Source organism: Argiope bruennichi, chromosome 5, assembly GCF_947563725.1.
Source record: "Argiope bruennichi chromosome 5, qqArgBrue1.1, whole genome shotgun sequence".
NCBI lineage: Eukaryota > Metazoa > Arthropoda > Arachnida > Araneae > Araneidae > Argiope > Argiope bruennichi.
In genome coordinates, this window is record NC_079155.1 from 79,729,315 (window position 1) to 79,754,189 (window position 24,875).

The following is a 24,875-nucleotide window of genomic DNA, read 5'->3' on the forward strand; positions in this document are numbered from 1 at the left end:
AGCGAAAAATTCTTTGAAAGAAAGAGATAATCGAAGAAGTTGTAAATTCTTTGGACAATCAGTGATGGAGGTTCTGTTCTGAAATGTGGTGAATGAGTTTCATGACATTTTCTGAAAAGTTCAAGAACTGGTTTCGAATTTCGTTTCTATTTTCTTGTTTTTAATAGATTTTTCTTTTGAGAAAGAACTTTTTATGTGAACAGTAAGGTGTGTAGCGTTTTGAGGAACTGTTATTGTGTGATATTAATTCAAAACATACTGAATATTTTTAAATCACATAAAAACATATTTTTAATTAGCAAGTTTTATTATCATCAATTCAATTTCAAAGTAAAAGTCAATAACGAGCTTCTGCTGTATAGATGAATGTATTTTTCTTCTTTTATAATTGCGAAGCAGATTTGAAGTTGTTTACAATTTTAAACAAATCAAAATATTTATTTGGTATTTTCATTCCTTCACATTCGTATTAGGATGATAAAACAATCGTCATTTCATTGTCTCTTTGTGCAAATTGTACAATTGCAAATTTTATTTAAAATTATTTATTTGCTATTTTCTTTCCTTCACAGTTTTGGCTTCAGTGAAATGGGGATAAAACAATTGCATTTGATTTTATTGTCTACAGTTCTTTCTTCTGTGATAAGAGGTTAAAACAACTGTAATTGATTTGGTTTCGTTGTCACTTAGTGAAAATTATTGATATATTCAACTATAATTACAGCTGTTCAAACTAAAAGAAATATAATTAAAAATAATTATTTCTCGACGTTTGAAAACTTGTAAGATGGATAGAATCGGTTGTCTTTTGTTATCTTATCTCTTATCTTTGTTATCTTATCAGATCTCTTATTTTTCTAATGATACCAAAAAATTTCATTTTCATAAACCTTAAAAATAGTCAATTTTCAATCCTTTCAATATAGGATTTTAATTCGAATTTCATATGACGCTTTCATATAAAAACATATAGCGTTATATAGTTGTATTTTTCTTATATATTTTATGCGAAAGAAATGTTTTTCGAAAGATAAATTAAAAATTACATTTAATCTTGTTTTATACCGCTTTTAAAAATTTCAACTTCAGATAATAGCCTGAATCAAATTGGAATCAGTTTGAAATAAAAAAAGGATCAATTTTTCAATTTTTAAATATTTTGGAGTGAGGCAATCCTTTGCAAAATAACTTTTCACTTAATTGAATAGAAGATTCGATAGCATTATGGGATCGGGAAAGTTGAAGCGATTGCTTAAAATTTTCGCTTCTTTCATTTGAAATAGAAGGCTTCATAACAGTGATTTCAGTGATGATGACAACTATAAGAATAATAAGTTGGGTATATATAAACTTTCCCCTGCTATCAGTAAAAACAGATTGGTATGATATTAGGTTTTTCAGTGATTGGTGATTGCTAATTTAGTTAGAATTCTTTTGAAATTTTGATTTGGTTATTCGTGGTTTTTAATATTGAGATTCTAGTGGCTATCTGAATTTAATATTTTATAAACAGCTTATGAAATAATTTCGATACAGCTTTAAAAGATTCATTATCGTCATTCCATAAAGATTGTGCATAAAAAATGACGATACTAATTTGAGTTAATATTTTTTTTTAAAAAAAAATGTTTTTTCTCTAATTATTTGTCAAAGAGTTTCTGAAAATACGAATTTGTTTCAGATTAGCATGACGTCCATGATTTTAATATTGTGATTCTAGTGGCATTTGAATTTAATATTTTATGTATTTATTTATATATGACAGCTTACCAAATAAATTCGACACAGCTTTAAAAGTTTCATTATCGTCATTCCATAAAGACTTTGCATAAAAAATTGTCGATAGTAATACGCATTAATAATAAAAATAAAAAAATTGCTTTTTCTCTAATGCTTTGTCAAAGCGTTCCTGAAAACGCGAATTTGTTTTAGATTAGCATAAAAAAATATTCAACTGAAATGGTATGCTCTGAGTAATATTCACTAGAAAATTCCCCAGCGACCCAAATATTTTTTTAAAAAAAGAAATGAAGGAGACGGTAAACAAAAAGAAAGAAAAAATGACAACCTCGAAATTGCGACGAAACCAATTACCAATTACTACAAAAAAAATCCTTCAGCCTTCAGTTGCAGATGAAGAGAATTAATTACTCCACATTACTCTGTAACGTTGATTCTTCACAGGAGAGTACATTCAATTATTGTTAAGCTTCTTAAACCTTACTTCAATAAATCTTGCTTTTTTAAATTCTACTTTATGATGCATATTTTAAATTATTAAAATAAAAGACTAGTGAAATGAACTCGCTGCTGAAATTAAATCTCAGGAGGTATCATGTTGATTTTAAATCCGAATGAAATAGATTGAAAAAATATATTGGTGATCTTATCAGAGAAAAGATAATGAAACAACATATCAAAATAATTTTACCTTCGGAAATAAGAAACTTGACTAAGAGAAATGATAAAAACTTCTTACTACTGAAGTAAATTAATTTTCTATTAATTTACATATTAATTACCTTGGTATTATTTTAGCTAAATGATTCTTAGCGGTGACCTGTTACCAAAGAGATTATCTTTATTTTAGGAATCATCATAATTTTCATATTTTTTTCTAGGATGTGGAAACATATAATCTAGAAGATTTTAGATACAATTTCGTAAATATGACAGCTTACAGACTAATTGATACAGAACACTGTAGCGTGAAGAAAACCTTGAAAGATATGGAGAAATTTCAATCCATAGGTCATCACATTATAAATAAAACGAATGTTATAAAGGTGAAATACATTTTTCATTTTGTTCATTTGTTTTCATATCAATTCTTTAGATATTTCTATTATAAATTATTTAACATTTTTATATCAATTTTGCTAACAAATTAGGAAATTTATGCATATAACTATTTTTATATGAACTAGTTAAAAAATAACTTTTAAGCAAAGTTAAAATTTTTCGAAAATGCTTAGATTAGTGATTGAATATTTATAACACTAGTTCTATATTTTTTACAAATTTGATCACTGCTGTTGCTATCTTACGATTACAAATTATTGTACGATATTTCGAAGATGATATTTAATAGTCTAAATACCATAAAATATCGTAGAGCTATCATAACAATAATGTTATTTATGTAGGTTAATAATGTAGGTTAAAATTTTCGGTATTATTTCATTGCAAAAGACCTATTTGTATTTATCATATTACTTATAGGCCAATTTACTAATAGGTTAAAATTTAATTTACAATATCGAAGCAAAAAGACTATTTGTATTTATTATAACATTAATTTGCTAATAGGTTAAAATTTTCTGTAATATTTCAAAGCAAAAGACCTATTTGTATTTCTCATAACAATAATGTACTAATAGGCAAAAATTTTCTGTATTATTTCGAATGCAAAAAAAGCTATTTGTATTTATCATTCAAGTCGTGTTTTGTTAGCTAATATTTTCATTCTTCAGACCGAGCCTGCTCTTATCTACGATTCGGTGTACGCCCTGGCATGGGGTTTGAACGCCCTGCAAGGCGGCACCACTCTCCGTCCAGTCAACGTTTCCTGCGAGGAAGAGGTGCCTTGGACAGACGGAAGCAGTCTCTTCAATTATATCAATTCAGTAAGTAATTGCTTTGTATTATATCAATTCAGTAAGTGATTGTTTTGCCTTTTATCAATTCAGTAAGTGATTGCTTAGCATTTTCTTTTAACTTTCTATTCAATTAATATAAAAAATATAGTGCTTTATTACGACATTTACTGATTTTAGAACACTGTTATTTTATGTAACATGAAAAGATTTCCAGAAATCTGTATAATAAAGTACAAATTGGGAAAAAAGGCATTTTAAACATGAGTATGTATAAGAAACAATAAAGATTCAACTGTCGATCATCATGTGACATTATCAATTTTTGATTGGTGTATATTTGGATTGTTAAGTTGTTTACTACGTTGAATCGAAGTATTTTGAAATACTCTTATTTTGGTGATTATTGATGTTTTTCTTGAATAGAAATCAAATTTAATAGTCAAATTGTTTGCACAAAAAAATTGGTAGAATTTGTTTCATGAATTACAAATTATCCTCGAATATTCTTTATGTATTTAAAGCCTATTAAAATGTCTGATTAAATCAAATAGACTTCCCAGGCTTAAAAATATTATAAATGAATAAGAGATCTAACTATTTAAACTTGAATGGAGTTTTCAGAAAGTTTCGGTATATTTTAGTATACTATTGATGCAAAATAAACAAATGGTCTTATTAAACTAATAACCAATTGAAACTTCTCTTCAATTTTCTACAAGATTATATTGAAGAAACTTTGTTTGTGACTAATATAAAACAATATTTACTGGTAATCACTTTCTAAAAGTCGTCAACATTTCAATCGAATTAATTTCATTTTGAAATTTCTCAAGAACCATTAACTTATATAATATTGCCTGGAAAAATTATAAATAAGAGATTTTCTTATGATTATTACTTGAAATTCAAAACAAATGATGAAAATTGTAACAGAAAATTATGAAAGTCAGAATTGATCATCTTCATATAGAAATTTAAATTCTGAACGACGGTTGCATATATAAATTGATACCACCAAGAGCTAAATTAATGAGAGTAGAGCAAATGTAACTTTTCAGTCTTTAAATATATCAAACAGGTACGTACTGGAAGACTAATTTATATGACAAGAATTTAAACAATTAACTGTAATTTAAACTGTCTACAAGTTTAATGAATCACTTTAATACCATTTATAATTGTGATTTTTTTAAATTCAAAATCGAATATTCCATTTATAATCATTGCAATTTTACTATGCTTCTTCATAATTTTGCTTTTATTTCGAGATTAACCGGTTTTGCATGCTTTCTACAAAACTACCCTTTTTCTTAAGCTTCAAACTATAGCTTGCAGAGCAGTCTTAAATTCTTAAAACTAAAATAATACTCCAAGCAATTTAAAATTCCATCAGCTTGTTTATTCTTTCAACATAAAAGCGTATATTACAAGCATTGCCAGATTCCAGAAAGTTTACAATTTATCATCAGCTATCATACAAAAAAATAAACGAAATAATATTAACAAAATATATTTATCAAACAAAAAATCGTTTGCTTTTACTTTTTAAAAATATTTTAACAAAATAAAAATAGCAGCAGTTATAAAATATCTGAAAAGGAATCGTCTGCTAAATGTCTATTAACATATTTAGATTATGATATTTACCAAACAACCGGAATTTTATAATTCTTAAAAATTTATCTTAGAGGTGAGGGAATTTATCCTTTTGTTATTTATTTCGAAATAAATCATAATCATTTATTCATGTTTCACAAATATATATATATATATATATATATATATATATATATATATATATATAATAAATTCTAGTATTTTAAAATTTTTCCATTTACAAAATTCAGTGTTAGCATAAATAAATGAACGGATATTAAATATTTATATTTTCAAAACCTCTTAATATAATGTAATCAGTAATATATGAAAATAAAGAAAAATATTTTCAATTTTTTTTCAATTATATATATTTGATATGTGAATCTTTAATAACACGACAAATATATCATCTGTAGTCAAGTTCGTTCTACATATTTTGAAGTCAATGGGGCTCAGTGCAGCACTAACGCATTCTTTAAGTTCATTGACTGTTTTTTTTAGGGGTGGAGTATATAAACTATGTCTTTGGTGTAGCCATAAAAAAGAAATCACATTAAGTGAGATGCGGGGAATGTAACGGTTATGTGACGAAGGATAAATTCCTGCAAGTGCAATCAAGTGTCGTAGAAATTTCTCATTTAGAGAGACTATGAACTTCCAAATCCCAACTACATCTTGTTGAAATATGAAATCTGTACTATACTCACGTATTTCTGGAAATAACCATATTCCCAAAATGTACAAATAATCCGAGATCTATATCAATAATCTATCGAGAGATGTTAAAACAAAATTTCGGTCGTTTTTCTTTAATTACATTTATCATTATTTGTATTATATGTGATAGTTTTGAAAATATATATATATATATTTTAAAAAATTAAGTCATTCATTTATGCTATTATGTATGTGTTTTAATATTCTTCAAATTTTATTAATACATTTTTCACTTTTATTGCATTTTTTAAATTCTAGGTAGAGTTTTGTGGTCTTACAGGAAAAATACAGTTTAAAGAAGGTCGACGCAGTAATTTAAAACTTGATTTATTAAAACTGAGACAAAATAGCATGGAAAAAGTTGGAGAATGGTCAACGAATTTCGGTTTGAATATCACGAATCATCAAGCATTTCATGAATTTGGCACAACCAACATAACTCTGAGAGTAACCACTATTGAAGTAAGTATAAAATATTTTTATATTCAACCATATATTTAATTCTTTGATATTAACTAATTCATAATTTAAATTCACTAATAGAATGTATAGTTAATCTATAAATAAAGAAGTGGCAATGCACTGAAAAGCATAGAAAGATGGATTGTTCTTTTTGAAAAGCGTCTCTTTCGAGCCTAAACTATCCTTAAAATGTTGTAGTTATTACTATTATTATTATTTTTTTTTGTAATGAGTGTTACTTTCTTCATGACTAAAAATATTACGAAATTTTTCAGAACTTTCTTTAATAAATAAATAAAAAAATTAACTGAAATATTAATATTTAATATTTAAATTTATATAATAATATTTAAAATATTTTTATAAGTAATGTAAAGTAATAATAATGTTGATGGCAAATATATGACTCACTCTATGCATCAACCAATGTTGTGAATTCATAGTCAGATGCAAACTAATTTAAAACAATTTATTTAACTTGATGACAACTAAATATTCAAAATTAAAGTAATTAACATAACAAGAATTTTCACAGAAGAGTGGAAGAGCTGTCAACACAATTCAATCTATCTTTTTTATATTACACTCCAGCCTCACAGACGTGTGCAGAAAAAGGGCGATAAAAATTATATAAATCACAACACAGTCACTTATTTCTCATAATTCACACTCAACACTAGTTCACAACTTTCTCTATAATTCAATCACTCGTTTTACATTTCTATAAAGATCCCATGCGCAAGGCTGCTTATAAATGATTTCACTACTTCTTTTGAATATAGCATATCTTATGCTATAACAACTTTGCTTATTAACAACAGTTTTGCTTATTAACAGAATTTAAATAAGCGCCCACACCAATAAATATGGGAGATATGGCGACTCTTATTAATTATGATTTTTTTTAATCGATAAGAAGAAGCAAAAAAAAAAAAAACGAAAAATATTTTAACGAGTACATTCTCCAGAAAATAACTTAATTTAGTTTAATTGTAATAAAACTATCCATATTTAGATTTATACCTAAATATAATCGTATTTTGAACCATGATACTTAAGATATATTTGCAGTTTTAATTAAAATGTTTGGGTGTTTAGTATGACTTTGCAAAATAATTTAGACATTCTTGACTAATCAGGTAGCAAAAAGCCTATTAAAATCTAAAATAACGAAATTAGAAAACTCTTACTGATGGTATCAATCATTTTTCGTAGCATAAGATAAAATAAGTTCACCCGCAAGCATTGTTTTAAATGCATTTTTTTATCTAAGAAATATCAAAATCTTTTCTTCGAATTCGAAACTAGTTTATATATTCATCAGTTTAAATGTTGAAAAAAAAAGCAAATCGTTACTAGATGCACTTAGTACTAGTTATTATTGTAATTGTTAAATTAAAATTATTATATTCACAATGGCAAACTGTATATTTAACTGGCTATTTATAACTCTATGTATAATTTGGTTTATAAAATTGATCTAATTTTGACCTGCTCCTCAAAAAACGTTAAAATATATAATATATTTTGAAAAAGATAATTGAAAAACTGATTAATTTTCATAAGACATGTATTCACGTCATTAGAGAATAAAATAATTCTATCAGATAAAGATCGAAATATCACTTTTCATAAGCTCAAATCAATACATGGAAATCAATATTAGTGATATAAATGGAGAAGATTCTAAATCCCCGGTGTTCTTCAGTATAAATAAAATATTAAAGAGCTGGAATATCTTTAGAATCAAATATCATTCCTTTTACGAGAAATTAATAACTCAAGAATCTTTCCAATAAATCCACAAAGAAATGAAAGCGGAAAGAAAATATATATAAACAGAGGTACTAAACTCTTCAATAAATTCCACCTTTTGAACATTTCATCGCTGAAGATATCCGACGAGTGAAAATTTAATGGAAATGACTCAGCAGATACAGCAAGAGCGTAAATCTGTGAAGTTCCTCTTTTGCATTAACCTTTGCTCTAGCTCGTCAGAAATCCATTAAGGTTCTTGGACTCGAAAATGTTCTTCTGGAAGTACAATGGAGTTGCATGTTCTTCCATGAAAAGGAGAGTTTACTAAAGAGGAATTAAAAGTCTTAGCTTTTCACCATTCATTCTTTTAATCGAACTAAGGATAGCATAGTCTAGCCGGAAGACATCGGGAAAGACTCTTTCTCTTTCAGGTTTTGCATTTTTCAATTATGAATTCTCTACGGCTCATTTCAGAATTCGTTCGGAAGAAGATTTTGTTTTTATCTTTTAAGATGCGTTTATAGGACATGAAGTTAATGGAAAGTTTTAGTCAGTGACTTAACTTTTCCAACGACAATATTTAAGAGGGAGTATTTATTAAGTTGCTTGGAGTTACGGCAATCAGATATCAAAGTTTATTACAGAAGATGGTTTTATATGTCGAGGAACGTGTCGGGAGTAACTAAGTGGAATGAAATAAGTTGTCAAACGTTTTCTTTAGTGTTTGGAAGGAAAATTTTAAAAGTGTTTAGAAAGGCAATAAATAAATAAAAGTATTTCGTTAGTTTGCTATTCAATTAATTATTTTTAAAGCAATCAATTTAATCATTTTGAATTGTATTGATTTGAAAAGGAAAATTAGACAAGGAAAAATAGCAATAAGGAAACACTTACAAATCTAATGAAAAACCTATTAAAATGGTTGTTATGTATTATTGCTGTTTTTAACTTGTACATAAAAATAAGAAGACAGGGTTTCATTCCAAACTTTTAATTAAATATATGAAAAAATTTCTGAAAGCAATTTTAATATAAATTTTTGTTAGGTATTTTAGTGTAATATTTTGTTTTGCTATTATTTACTATCATTGCAATGAATAATTTTCTTTAGAAATTACTTTTTTACATTCCTAATATTTGGATGGAATCGCATATTTAAGTGGAAAGTATTTTCCCACATTGTTTAAATCATATTATAATTATTGAGTTGCTGCATGGATTTTCAGTATTGATTTTTTAAAAAAATATATGTGATGCATATATATCGGGTAAATAAAATCTATCCCGATACATGAGATAATATTTTTAAAAAATCTATCCCGATATATGAAATAATATTTAAAAAATCTATCCCGATACATGAGATAATATTTTAAAAAAACTATTCCGATACATGAGATAATATTAAAAAAAATATATATCCCGATAATGAGACCGGAACTATCATATCGTTCTTAGAAATATAATAAAATTTTGGTTCAAGATATTTTGAGGCTTGAATTGAAGAATCATATGAATAACAACAGTTAACCTCTAACAGTTGTAGTTTCAGTGACCAAATTTCAAAATTTTCAAATGATAATATCATTTTCTTTTCTTATTGGAATGTATTCTGCATAGAAACAAAACAATATATAGCATGGAAACGGTACATGTAGCACGAAAATCACCAACGTTAGATATACTAAGTAAGAAGAAGAGAGTAAACAACCAATAACAGCAGAGAAGAAACACAAAGGAAAACATCTTTTTGTGTTCCAAAAATTTTCCTGCCGACCTCCTTAAATAACGATGACATTTTTCATGAGGTAGATGGTGCCTAGTCCAAAGAATGTACCATGCTGAGAGGAATCTGTAGAACTTCCCGTTTCCAATATGCACACCATAGCACATTCCAATAAAAAAAATTGGTGTCAGCATTTGAACATTTTGAAATTTTGACACTGTAACCATAATTTTTGAGGTAACTGTTGTTTTTCATATGATTCTAGAGCACTTTCCTCGAAATACCTTGAACCAAATTTTTAAGCCGTTACAAACAACGGTATGATAGTTAGAGTCTCATATATCGGATAATTTTTTTAATAATCACCAGTTATTTTATGATAAATTTTAAAGGTTTCAAAAAGAAGAAGACACTTAGTGCATTATTGGCTCGCATACCATTTCTGACTAAACATTTGATGGAGAAATATGTTTCAGTAGATATTTTGTATTATAAGTTTGAACTTTTAGCTGGTTCACTTTCATCAAACTGATAAGAAAAAGATAAATGCTTTTGCCTTACAACAGCAGTACAAGCCATTAATTTTCTCCATTTTTATTTTTCTAGTATTTTTAATAATGAATTTCTATAATCCAATTCAGACTTTCTTCGAGGGAAATGTTTTTTTTAATTATTATTATTATTTCTGGATGAAATTATTGAGTTAATGGCTTTTATTGTGACTATCACTTAATGTAACATTTTCAGACTTGCTTTTATTAAATTGCTCTGAATTACGGGAGACAAATATTTCAGCATATTACATAGGTCTTGTTTTTATTTTTACTTCAGTAGGAACTTGCCGTGTACAAAAGATTTTAAATTTAAGTTATTTCAATACTGTAATTGTGAAAGAACATCAGATATTTATTAAATAACAAATTATACATAATCATATTTTCATTTTTAGTCAAAATTAGATTTCTTTTTACAATATTACTATATTAGTAGTTATATTTATGTAAACGTATTCAAACAATAAAGTAACCGAAAATAATTAATTTAAGTAAAAACAGAATTCTAAAGTATGAAACTAATAGAGAAGTATTGAAAGATTTTTATATAATTCAAGAATTATATGTGGAATAAAAATAGCTTCATACATCATAAATAAATTGTTGATTCATTCGTAAAAGTTAAACCTTTATGATATTTCATTTTAATAATTTATTACCTGATACTTTATAAGAAATCACAAATCAATCAATTTCAATAAAAGACAACTTAAGTATTTTTAACAAGATTTCAATGACCTCGATATGGCACAACTAAAGTCTAAGAAATTCGCAATTATTTTTGAAAATTATATTAAATAACGTGAGGTAAATTTATTATGAACATCCTATACTTGGAACCTAATACAATATTTCTGTTTTGGTAAATTGCCCAACATTACCCATATTTTCAGTGATGTCTTTTCTTTTTCTTTCCCCCCCCCCCTTTTTACACTATACGTCAAGAAAAAAAAATATTAATCTATTCCTGATAAAAGAAAAATGTATTCTTTCAAAACTTTGACTTCTAATTTTGGATTAAACTTTTCATTGCCAGCGAAATTTATGAAAGCTTAATTTTACAGCAGATTCTTATGAGATATTTCATAAATGACAGTAAATGTATTAATATTTAAAACCAATTCATTAAAGAAAAGAAAGCTTTGAGAAAATTAATATTTTTGATAAATAACTTTGTGATAGCATGCTATATTCAGAACTCTGTTTGCCCAGTTAAATATTGCTCCGAAACGTATGATATATTCTACAGTAGGTTCATATTCACATATTAAATAAATAAGGTCTCAACTTGAAGCTGAAAATAAACAATGATTTGTCAAGGTAAGGAACAAGTATATTTATAGCACATTTGTATGCAACGCTTGAAGTCTTAAAAGGAACCTGAATGAAGAATAATATCTTTTTGGAATACGAATGCTCCTCCGAAAAGATAGTTTGTATATAAATGTTTGTTTATTTTATTTTGCCTGGTATTAGTTCCAGACGAAACAATATAAAGTAACAAAATTCTAAAACTGAGGGGTTTTTTTTTTAATTGCAAATGTTCTATATTATCTTGATCTGATACCATGATTTCTGAACTGTTAAAAATGGGTATATATTTCAAATTGTGAAAATGTTTTATAGCGTTTAAAAACTTATTAATTCAGTCATTAAATGCATTTTCATAATAATAAAGAAGTCTATATTTTTTATAATCTATATATAAATATATTACACTGGTATTTTTAGTTACCGTTACTAAAACTATTCTTCACAAACTAACTTTTTTAACGTCATTGTAAAGTTTACCACTTTTATAACGAAAATTAATTAAGTTATAAAACTTTGAATTTCCTTGATTTAAGGGAAGGAATGGCATTTTGATTGGCGATTCTTCATCTAGGATGTCAATAAAATCATCATAAATATTAATTTTTTTAAACTTATTCAGTTTGATTAACAAAAGTGTGGAACTTTCTGTTTTTAAAATTTCGACGAGTCAAAAAAATTTTACTAAATATATCTAATAGTACAAGAGGATTGTATAAAGCTTAAAATTTCCTAATTAATTTCAAGATTCATTGATATAAACAACACACATTTAAGTTGCTCAGACATCGAGAGCATTTTTTCGTTCAAAAATGTATACTTATCTCTAACGGCTTAAAATTTAATTATCGGACTACAATTAAGCCTACGAATTCTGGTAAATATATTTGTTTGATTCTTTTGGGCTTGAATATAATACACAGAATAGAGTCATAGACTTTAATTTATGTACGACTGTAATCTAGAAAAATTTTCGTTTGAAACAGCAACAATTTTTATGTTTATTTTCTTTTGTTCTTGTTAATTTTGACATTACCAGCTGTTATTTCAAAATGTGCTGGAAACGATCAAATGAAAATTTTATGTCAAAACATATTTTGACATAAAATTAACTTGGAAATTAATAAATATTCTATCGTATTAATGTTTAGCATTGCATTTCTAACAATGAAATTAGTCTTTAATCCATTCAAGGCACTTCATTTGAGTGATGTCATGTATTATTTGTGTATTGAATAACTTTTTCCACCTGCATTATCTCAGGCGGATCCATACGTGATGGTGCGAGAGAACCCCGACCTGGAAGGGAACAGCCGGTTCTACGGGTTTTGCATTGATCTCTTGCAGAAAATTGCAGAAAGGCTGCATTTCGAGTATGATATCCATCTTGTGCCCGACCGCAAATACGGAGCAGTTGATCCAAACACGGACGAATGGAATGGGATGGTACGAGAGCTTTTAGTGAAGGTCAGTTGCAGTTCAACGGTGGATGCATCGGACGTAGATAAAATAACGACAACAAATATATATATATTCAAAGTCGAGTTTGGAGCAAAATGCGAAAACTCGTTTTTATATATTCACAATCTAAACAATACTGTTGGCAAATTCAAAAATACAATTGTTTGGTATTTTTTATTAGAAAGAAAATAAAGATAAAACAATGTACGCTGCAATCTTACATTTCAAATACTGAAATGCTTCGCTGTATTTTGATACAAATAAAAGTCAGTACATAAATCTTGAATTACGTATTTGATAAAGGTATAACATAACCTATTAATAATTCTTAAGTTATTTGTTACAAAAAAATGAAATATAACACTTATTTGAATTTACACCAAGATAATATGTTCACAGTACCCGATAAGCATTGAAAACGAGGAATTATTGAGTCCCCTTGTCAGAGGCAGACTATCTTTCAGCGTCTAAAAATTTCATTAACGTTTGAAAAAGTGCTTTTGCTTCTGGGCATTCATATAACTGCATATAGGATGATTTTATTGGAAAAATATCAGAACTTCAGAAACAAAAGATTATAAGAAAATTGGTTACTTTTTTCCAATTTTTACCTCACATTAAAAAGATTACATAATACAATACCATAAAATAACATAACTATACAATTTAAAATTTAATAAGATATTTTTTTATTCTTCGAATTTTGACACTGATCGTTCGATAATGATTTTTTTAAAATCTTTATCAAGCAAGCAATTTTTTTTCTTTTGAAATCATAATATTTTTTTTTGTCAACAATCATAGTCTAATTTTCAGCATTTTTGAAAAATAAAAATAAAAGCAGAAGAAAACATATTTCTGTCTCTTAAGAACATAAAAATTGAAATGGAGAATTGCAAGGAAAACCATAATAATTTGCAAGAAAAACCACATGCCTAAAATATTTTTAAAATTAAAATTTTCGGAAACATTTCTTATCTACAGAGCAATTATTCACATCCTTTTAGTCTTCATTCATCTTGAATTGGTTTTCGCACTTTGTTTCCAGCCATTTCTTCTTCCATCAACTCATTAACTAAACTCCTCTTCAACAGGACATCCGCAGCCATTAGTCAACACCCGTAGAACCGGCTTTTTACCACCACTTTCTCGCTCCTTCACTATCTTGTCTCTTTTCCTGGCTCTATTGCTTTACAAAATCCTTATCCTTTTCCCCCCATCAGTCCACGCCTTATGTGATGCTTAAAGCTGATCGAAATTTGACTGGAAACGACCGATTCGAAGGCTTCTGCATCGACCTGTTAAGGACGATTGCCGAGCTTCTCGGATTCAACTACGATTTGTACCTGGTGCCCGACAACAAGTTCGGGGCAGAAAATACCACTTCCGGAGAATGGAGCGGATTGGTCAAAGAGATCATTGAAAAGGTATTTTGCCACTTCCCTTTTAGCTTCTGCACCAATCAGATTGCATAGTGTAGCTCTCGTTATAAAGGACTAGAAAACTTAGGCTTTTTGTAACGAAACGTCTATTCAGAGCATGAATGACAGTTCACTTTGTAGTGCGCTTCCTGTACTGAATAGATTTTTTTTAAATTTCTTCATCCTTTGAGGAGTTTATTTTTATTTTTTTTTCATTCATAAATAATTAAATCATTCAAAAACTGGAATTTATAGAATATATATGGAATTTGAATTTTAACTCACTGTTTTATTTTATTGAATGTTTATTGTACTTTATACTGGCAATTTTTTTAAATATTTAATAATATACTTAGTATTGTTAGTGTGTTTCTTTCTGTGTAATAGACTTATAATATTTTTTTTTTACTTTATTTAATATTCAACTTTGAAAATTGTGTGAAAGCGAATTAATTTTATTATATTGTTGTTATAATTTTATCTTCATTATTAAATATTTAATAAATTTTTAAATATGCATGACATTTTGAGACTTGTTTTATTTCCACTTTATTTCAATAAATAATCGATTTTTAGAATTTGGTAAATATTGTTTTTGTTATAAATTTATCTTCATTGCTAAATTTTTAATAAATGTTTAAATATGCATGGAATTTCGAGACTTGTTTTACTGCCCTCTTAGTTTAAATAAATAATTAATTTTGAAACTTTTTATATATTGCTTATATTTATTACATTTATGATATAAAAAGTCCTTTATTTTGTATATTTTTAAGGTATTTTGTGGTTGGCAATTAATTTTAAAATTGAGATTGTAGTTAGAAACCTATTATGTTTCTCAGCCTCCCTTTAACTGTTTTTGACATATCTAATTGTTTTCAAATAGCAACATAAAAAAACTATTAATAAAATCTTCCACAGGAATATCTTTTAAATAAAATGTATCGATTTAGATGGAGTGATTTATAAACAAAAATTACTATTTCGTTATGTTTCGTGGTAAAATTTAATCAGAGATGAAAATTATTATTTCATAATGAATTTTTAGAGGTAATAAAAGAAAATTTGTATAATGAAAAAAAAAATACTACATAACTATTTTTAAGTAATTTAAAGTTTTGCTACAAATAAAAGATATAGTTATTTCTAAATAGTAATAAAACTTAGAAAAATTTACATACATGCTGGAATTTCTTCATGCTGAATAAAAGAAGAAATTTTCTACTCCTCTAAAAATAATTTATTTCGTTGTTAGCCATATATATTATTCATTTTAATTTCAAATAGAAAATAATAATAAAAAAAATTAAAGATTTTTCGTGATTTGGCATGATTTACGTTTTAATGGTGAGTATTAGCATTAGACTTTTATAATTTTATTTTGCATTTCATAATTATCATCATTTAGAATGCATTCTCAAAAAACTTCACTTTTAAATTAATAATATACATTTAATAAACTAATTTATACAATAAATTTAATGTTCAATTTGAGCAGGAAGTTGCCATAATCATCAGAATACTTTAGAATTTCAAAGAGTATAATTAATTACATACACAAGACCTACGCTTTGCTAGATAGAGCAGCCCATTTTGAAAAAACGGAGAGTCGAACCCATTTTTTCGTACAAATCCTCCTAAGAACCATTAATCAAATAAAACATTCTTTTATTTATCACTCCCTAAAGAATGAGAGCTGTCATTGCAGATTTTGTGGGTTTTTCAGATTTTGTGAACGTTTCAGTATTTTAAAATCGTTAAACACTTAGGTGTCCATTTCATTTTTGATTTTTTTTGGATAGAAATTAAATTTCAAAATAAATTACATTTTTCCTAAATAGATATTTTATCTGATATAAAATTTAATACATAGAGGCAGTCTTCTCAATAAGATGCCAATTTTTAGAAGAGTTAGAGACTCTGAATCACATAACAATGCTTAACAAAATATGTGAGTATAATTCAATAACTAAAGTAACCTTAACTCTATTTTTTTATTTAAATTAAAAATATTTAATACGATTAAATTTAAGAATCTAAAATGTGCAAGATATTTTCAGTTAAAAATAACCTTTAAAAATATGTTTCTTTTCAGAAAAAAAAATAAATATAAGTTAAACAAATGCATGTTGCTTTTGAAAATTATGAAACTACATGAACCCGCCAAAAATATATACCGACGCAGAAATTTAAAAAAGACGTTTTATATAAATATAAAAAAATATGTGGTTTTATCATAACAACAAAGACTTCAGTTTACATTTTTGCTTTGATTTTTAAACATATAGCTTTTCAAACCTATACAGATCAAACATTCATGTAATTGATTAAATGGCTCCTATTTTATAAAGCTAAAATAGAAAAAGTTGATATTTTGAAATTACAAACCTTCATGTCCAATAAGGACAATATTTAACAGTTTAAATGAGAAACGTTTTAGAGAAATTTAGCAAAATCATTATTTCTTCAATTCAATTATAGTAAACCTTTTATTGGGTTATAAGCTATTAATACTTCTGCTTCTAACTTATTGAATTTCTTCTAAAAACAACACCAATATGTTTATTATAAAGAGGTACGGGAATGGAGCTTTTCATAAATTAACTCAGACAAGTTTTATTTAATAATAAAGAGCCTCCCCTCATTCATTAATAAGCATAATCAATTTTCTAAGGTCTGCATAAGCATCTGACATAAGATCTTGCTTCATTTTTGTTGAAGAAAACAATTGATTAATTCTCCCACGAAGCTTTAAACCACATGTGATAAAATCATCTTTTCCATCATTTGAATTACATTATGTCCTTTGCGATTACCTATTCCAGTAATTGATTGTGAAAATAAATACAGTATTCGCTAAAGTCAATTTGTAAAGTGTTTATTCATGATACAGCTTATCTATACCCTGAATATTTAATGAGCACATCTGGCAAATGTTTTCTTTTAAGTGGAAAATGGTAATGATTCAAAAATGAGTGCAATAAAAAATCGTATTCGTGTGGTTGTTGCCAAAAATTATTTATGGAATATATTGATTTAGTTCTTAATCAAATTATTCTTAAAGGCTACATGAATTCAGTTGGGGTATTTAATTTTCATTCTTACAATGATTTTTTTTTACTTCATTTAAATATTCAAAAAAATCATTTGGATATTAAAATGGCATTTGGAAATAAGGTAATATTTATTATTTGTAGAATAATTAAAATAATAAAGGAAATGTAATCAGTTCTCGATTATTTAAGACAAGGCAAAATAATTAGCATCTAAATAAATATAAAGTGCATAATTTTTATGATTTATCATTTTGTTTTCAGTGCAAGTAACTTTCTTCTACTAATGATTTTTATTTTTCAAAAATAATAACCAGAGATTCACACACATAAAAAAATTATCATAGAATACCCCAATTTAAAACTGCACAAATAATTTTCCACACATTAAAAGAAGAACTATTACTGCAGAGAAACATTTGATTATTTTCCCTGATGTATATGAATTTACAAAATACATAAATAGGCCGGACATGAAGTCGCATTCCAATGTTTGGATTTTCTGCAACTATTAAATCTAATGAACGGAACTAACTCTATATATAAGTTAGTCCTAGCTAATTCATATGGAACTAAATTTCATATATGATTGTCCAAAGTATATAAATTCCAAAAAGATAAGCATTTAAAAATATTTCACAGAATAAGCGTTTCTGAAAAAAAAAAGTACTAAAGTCACTTAATTGAGAGTTTTTGACATTATCGAAACAAAAATGAGTTCACAAAAATTTAATTCAGCAAAATTTTACCGATTTTTAAATAATAAAAAAAAGCACATGTAGAAATAAATGGCATGTGTATGAACTCACAGAGACTATTCTACTATTAATAAACATCGGAACTATTTTTACAATATAATGATATTACTTATGTGTGCAAAATTATTGCAGTAGCACATTTCCTTATGAAATTAGTCATCTTATGTTTTCTACAGTCTGTATATTAAATTTAATTTCATTGCCTTCATTAGTTTAGAGCGGAGATGCCTTTAAACTGAGGAGGATATTTTGTGGTCAAAATTTAATCACAATTAATTTTTAAAATTAATCACATAGCATTTACTATTATAAAAGTTTTTATCATTTTATTTTAAAAGATGTATAAAAACTGTCTCTAACCATTCGTGTGACCATTTATTGATAAAGAATGTTTTCAAAAGGCACTTTGCTTCGAGCGAGAGCCTCCCAAAAGCACCACTCTAATTTATATGTCTGAAAATGGCCATGAGGAATTTGTTTCACCCCACTCTCGTCATTCCACCCATGATTGATCAAATAACTACTTTCTCCCTTCCAGAAATCATCCGGTTTTTACCAATTGCTTCTTACTACATGTGAATCTCACGTTACCACAATCAATTTATCCATGTAGTTTTCCCTCTTGCCGCAATCAATCCATTGATATCTTAATCAGCGCATTAGGAGAGGAATACACAATGAAAATTTTCAATATCTTACAACATAACTGGCCCTTAGGAATAGCAAAATGACTCCATATTTCAGTTATGCCAAATTATTGCAAAATCCTATTTCTACAGGCCATTTTAAAATAAATAAAAAGTGTCACTCAAAATCAGAATAACTTTGAACTTGACAGGAACTTCCGCTGTCTTTTGTCGCGCTTTTAAAATGTGTTTTATTCCCTTTCGAACAGAACGCAGATCTGGCAGTGGCGCCCATGACTATAAATTACGCCCGCGAGAGTGTCATCGACTTTACGAAGCCATTCATGAACCTGGGAATCGGCATCCTTTTCAAGTTGCCCAAGAACATGCCCGTGCGCTTGTTTTCCTTCATGAGCCCTCTAGCCGTGGACATCTGGCTATACGTGCTGGCCGCTTACGTCCTGGTCAGCTCGACCATGTTCATCGTGGCCAGGTTCAGCCCCTATGAATGGCAGAATCCCCACCCTTGTGTCACAGAATGCGATGTCATGGAGAACCAGTTTAGTTTAGGGAATAGGTCAGTATATCGTTTCATTCTAAAGGTCATTTTAACTCTTATTATAAGTAACATACTATTACCAATGCTTTTAAGGGTTGTTTTTTTAGATACATTCGTCAATAAAAAGAATGGGACACCACAGTAATTTTTAATTTATTTAATGTCACATCTTCACAAAAGTGGTGTTGATGGAAATGGCTCGAGGGGACATGTTTATATTCCACCCAACAAACTTATTAACCAATTTAATTAACTTGGTTAATCACTAACTACAATCTCGAAAATGTTCTATTACGGAAGTCGAGATCTTTAGCTGAATCGATTCATCAATTTGTAAATAAATTTTATGTAATTCTGAATGACAATTTTGAGAATTATAGGGTTCTGAAAAAAAGCACTTAGAATGTTTGAACGAAATTTATGCACTTTCGGTAAAATTTTGGTGACTATTATATATTTCACTCATTAAAAGAAAACTATCATTCCTCAATAAATCACACAATAAAGGCATAAGTAACACAAAGTTTATATTTTTTAAGGATATTTAAACATGAATTTCGATAGCAGCTAATTAATTAACTCGGTTAATCAATTTTTCGATTGGAATAAATGTGTCCCCTCAAGCTATTTCCATAGACAAAAATTTGGTGAAAATGTGACACTAATAAATAAATAAATAAAAACCCTCTTTTTTTTTTTTTTTTGTATCTTGAAGGGAAAAAAAAACAACCCAGAAATCATTAAAAATTATTTTTTTTTCACATTACGTCATAAAATAATGATTTATTAATTGTCTTGAGTTATTTATTATATGACTTCTCCCTATTAATTAGCATACTTATACCATTAATTAAAGTTGGTTAATTTGAAAAAAAAATTGAAAAATAGTTTTTACTAAGGTTTGAACTATAAGTGCTCATAATAAATCTGTTGGAAAAAAAATGAACATACATTCGACTTGCTTCATTCATTTTGGTTTGCTACAGTAATTAATATGCATAACATTGCTTAGGATTAAGGTCATTCTCTATATAATATTTTTAACTCGAAAATAACTTTTTTGTATAAAATATTATAATATGTAAATATTTTTATCATGCGACGTTTTTTTAAATTAAAATTAGAATATTTAATGAACAGAGAATTTTTAAAAATCACTGGCAGCTTATTTTTTTCTGAAAATTATTAATGCTTTTTATATTAGTACAGGGCATTTTGCTAAAAAATATCAAAATATAAAAAAAGGGTTAAAAAACTTGTTGAAAAAATAATTGAATAATAATTAAATAAATAAATAAATAACGAAAAATACCATGAAAAGGAAACAAATCAATAATTGCTCCTAATATAAATTGTTAATCGTCTGCCTTTAACATTTTCTTCCGTAATTTTTTATATGTATCATGACAAGAGCTTTTCTTCAACTATCATATATATTTCATTGGAAGCTAGAGCTTTGCTTGCCTTCATTTGAATTATGGCATTCGGTTTAAATTTCCTACTAAGCATTGTTAAATTACTTTTTTAAAACCAAATAAAAGCATCTTCAAAAGTTATATATTAAATTAAATGGGGAATTTGAAGCTTTAATGATAGAATAATTTAAAAAAAAAGAAAAAGATAAAATATTGGTTGATTTGCTGATTAATGAATAATTAATTAATTTTTATACTTCGGAAAGTTGACAGTATTGTTTTTTGTCTTAATTTATAAGCATACAACAGTTGGTTAAATTTAGTCAAATTTCTAAAGAAAATTTCTAAGGAACATAAATATACATATAGCTACAATGAATTTCATTTGAATAAAGTTTTAAGATCAAAAATTCGCATTGCAAAGCGCTTAGAAAAAAGCAACTTTATTTAAAGCTATGATGCCAATTACGGATGCGTGTAATTATGATAGATGGAGAAAGAAACTTTTTTTTTTCTGTTCATAATAATTATTTGACTTAACTTGGTCACATGATTTTATGCTTGTGAAATCTCGCAGCCATATGCATATGCTCTAAATATGGCTATCTATATCTTCTAAAACGTTTTTTTTGTCCTCATTTCTTTGGAAAGCGTCATACGTTTTGTTTTAACACCTCCAAAACTTTTAGCAACAGTGAACTGACTAAAAGTGCATAAAAGATTGATTTTGATGGAGTGACTGACTATTGCATATGATCAAGAGAAGCCACACAGGGCATTGGTTGTGTACAAAAACTAATTTTTTAGCTATCATATGCAATGTGATAATTTCTGATTCCATTTTGCAAGGAAACAGCAACCATTAATAATCAGTGCAACATAAGCAAACATAATATTGAACTTCATTCTGTATTGCGTTAAATCTTTTCGTTATTGTCCTTGATTTCGAAGAAGCGATTTCCATTTGCAATTGTTTTGAGTAACCAAATGCATTAGATAATAAAAATGTCAACAGTAAATTAAGTATAGCTAAGAAATAATTGGTTGTATCCGTAATGCCTTGAATGTTGACAGTTTCTGGTTCACCATCGTGACCTTGATGCACCAAGGCTGTGACCTCAACCCCAAGGCGACTTCGACGCGTATCATAGGCGCCATCTGGTGGTTCTTCACGCTCATTATGATCTCATCCTACACGGCCAATTTGGCCGCCTTCCTTACCGTAGAGCGCATGATAACGCCAATAGAAAGTGTCGAGGACCTGGCGGAGCAGAGCAAGATCTCTTACGGCACGCTGGAAGGCGGCTCCACAATGACTTTCTTCAGGGTGAGTCAACTCTTTCCATATTCATATGGCCACGGATCTCGTAGAGAGAAACTAACACGAAAATACGAGGTCTTAGTTTTAAAATAACCATTATTAGGTTATTGTTGTTTTTTTAATTTTATTATTTAGTAGCCTCCTTTGAAGACCAACTGTTCTTTCTATATATTTTCATTATTAATTTAGAATTTTAGAATGGTATTATTATTCTGCATAATATCAAGTATCACTCCTTTTTTCCTTTCCACTCCAATTTTTCCTTACAACCTTTTCAGTTAAATGTAACTTAAATAACTATGTGCAATAACATTTTTTATATGATATAATGTGAATACAGCTTTTCAAATGCATGAATCCGCAAAGAAATGTATGTAATATAATTTTTAATAAAAAATATTTTACACATATTTAAATATGTGACTTACATGTGTTAACAGATTCGTTTTAAAAACAGTGTAATGAAAAGCAGCGTTATTTGCTTAAAATGCATAAAAATAATTCCTTGTTGAGATATCACAGAAGATCTCTAGAATAGAACAATTAAAGAGATTTGAATGTTTTTGATATTTTTCTGCCTATAAATAGATTTCAAAACAGATCAAATTACACAAACTGTATTTAAGACAGTTATTACGAAGTAGTTGATGTATCCGTCGTTTTTAGAGATTAAAATACTTTCATTTCTAATATTTTTAATGTAAAATATGCTTTTGGGCAAAATATTACAATATAAAAAAGAACATTTGATCGTCTGAAATGTTTTATTATTATCTATACTTATAATAAAGCGCAATGTGTGCGTGTGTGTGTTGGCGCTGTACAGGACAGACCGTTTGACCTATAGCTATCAAATTTGATACATATATACCTTGGAGCTCGAAATGTGTACCTGGGCTCTTTTTTTTTTAATTCTTTTATTAAAATTTTAATTATAAATTAAAACTAACTTTCCCGCCAAAAACGTCTTCATTTCCCCACCACCAAATGGGTAAGGCTTAGGTTTTTTTCCCACACTAATGAGGCTAGGCTTAGCATTTTCCGACCGATTATTTTAAACGATTCTTTTTATTTTCTTAATATGTTATGCATTTAAAATTAAACATTGTTAATTAATCGATCTTTCAGATTCCTTCTGAAGTACTTTTGAATTAAAATAAAACAGAATAAAAGAACTTAAAACTTTCTTTCTGCGGACTTGATTTAAATTATTTTTAGGTTAGTTGTATGCTTTTGTAATTAAATTGTACTTATGTTATATTATATATGTATTTGTATATGCTTATAGTTTTAAGTACATCGTTTTTTAAGTAGTTTTTTTAAACCTGTTTTCGACCGTTTATTTTAAACGATATTGTTTATTTTCTTGGTGTTTGATGCATTTAAAATTAAATATTGTTAATTATTCGATCTGCTCATGATGAATCTTGGAAAATTTTGTTGACAAATTCTCGAGATATTACATAAATTAAGAAAGATTCTTTAGTGCCCATAAGGTTTAAATGCTCAGTGATTCTCTTTTCAGTAATCATATTATTATATTAATTGCTGATTAATCATTTCCACTTTAATTTAAAGCATAAATTCTACACGATCTAACAGAAAATTACAGATATACATATTATGTTATGAATGAAGGACTTTATAATATTATGAGTGAATTATATGACAATGAAAATGTGAAGTTTTAAAATATTTTGATGAAGAAGCTATTAAAGTAGGAATTACATAAAATATTTAATTAATTAAAATTCTAACGAGCATTAAGATTGGCGAACCGGCTAGTTATTTAATAAAAGCAACATTTCTCCCAAATGAGTTTTAAAACTGCATATAACTACTTTTATACTAAGATTTTAATATTTATTATTTCATTTCATATCTTGCTCGCAAATACCGTGGAAGAAATTCTTAATGAAAGTAGCTATTTTTTTTATTAATAAATGCTTAAAACTGTTAATTTTTAATTAAAAAATAACATGAAAATCAATTAAATTTCTAGTAGCTTCTAATATAAGTTTTAATTGTCTTTTAAACTTTATTTTTTATTTCTTCCAGAACTTTTTTTAATGTGTTCTATCTACTGTTCTTCGTATGTATTTTTATTCTTTGGCTACTAAAAATATATAATTTGTTCGCAAAACGTTTTTATTTTTCCTGCATGCTTTTGAATTTGTGCAATGAGCTTATTTTTCTTTTAGACGTCGTTAAAACATTGCTCTAAATTTCTAACTATCCAATGTTCTATACCTTTTTTGAATTTATAATATTACTTAGTTAGGGCTTTGTAGATTATGTAGATAAAAATGGCAGATTTCAACGACAGTAAATTTTAATATCATCAAATATGTTCTGGAAATCTTTTAAAATAATAAAATTCGTTTCCAAAAATGTTTAAGAATATAAAACAAAAATCAAAAAAAAAAAAAAAAAGAGTAGTTTAAAGTTATATGGTTGCTTAGCAACGGAGAGTTCCTTATTTTTTAATCGTCTGCTTTTTAATTATTAAGTCTTGAAAAATTATTAATACATTTT

At 27.2% G+C, this 24,875-nt stretch overlaps 1 protein-coding gene across 5 annotated transcripts in view; it reads left to right on the plus strand.

The window, feature by feature from the left end:
- Positions 1–24,875, plus strand: part of LOC129969347 (glutamate receptor ionotropic, kainate 2-like) — a 417,754-nt gene that overhangs the window by 369,670 nt on the left and 23,209 nt on the right. For 3 of the 5 annotated variants that reach the window (XM_056083885.1, XM_056083887.1, XM_056083888.1), the window contains exons 6-11: positions 2,622–2,786; positions 3,474–3,626; positions 6,174–6,377; positions 14,411–14,614; positions 19,315–19,622; positions 22,094–22,346. In XM_056083885.1, coding sequence (XP_055939860.1) covers positions 2,622–2,786; positions 3,474–3,626; positions 6,174–6,377; positions 14,411–14,614; positions 19,315–19,622; positions 22,094–22,346 — 1,287 coding nt within the window. Of the gene's footprint in view, positions 1–2,621; positions 2,787–3,473; positions 3,627–6,173; positions 6,378–12,989; positions 13,194–14,410; positions 14,615–19,314; positions 19,623–22,093; positions 22,347–24,875 lie in introns of all 5 variants that reach the window. The other 2 variants (XM_056083886.1, XM_056083889.1) reach the window with 1 other exon arrangement.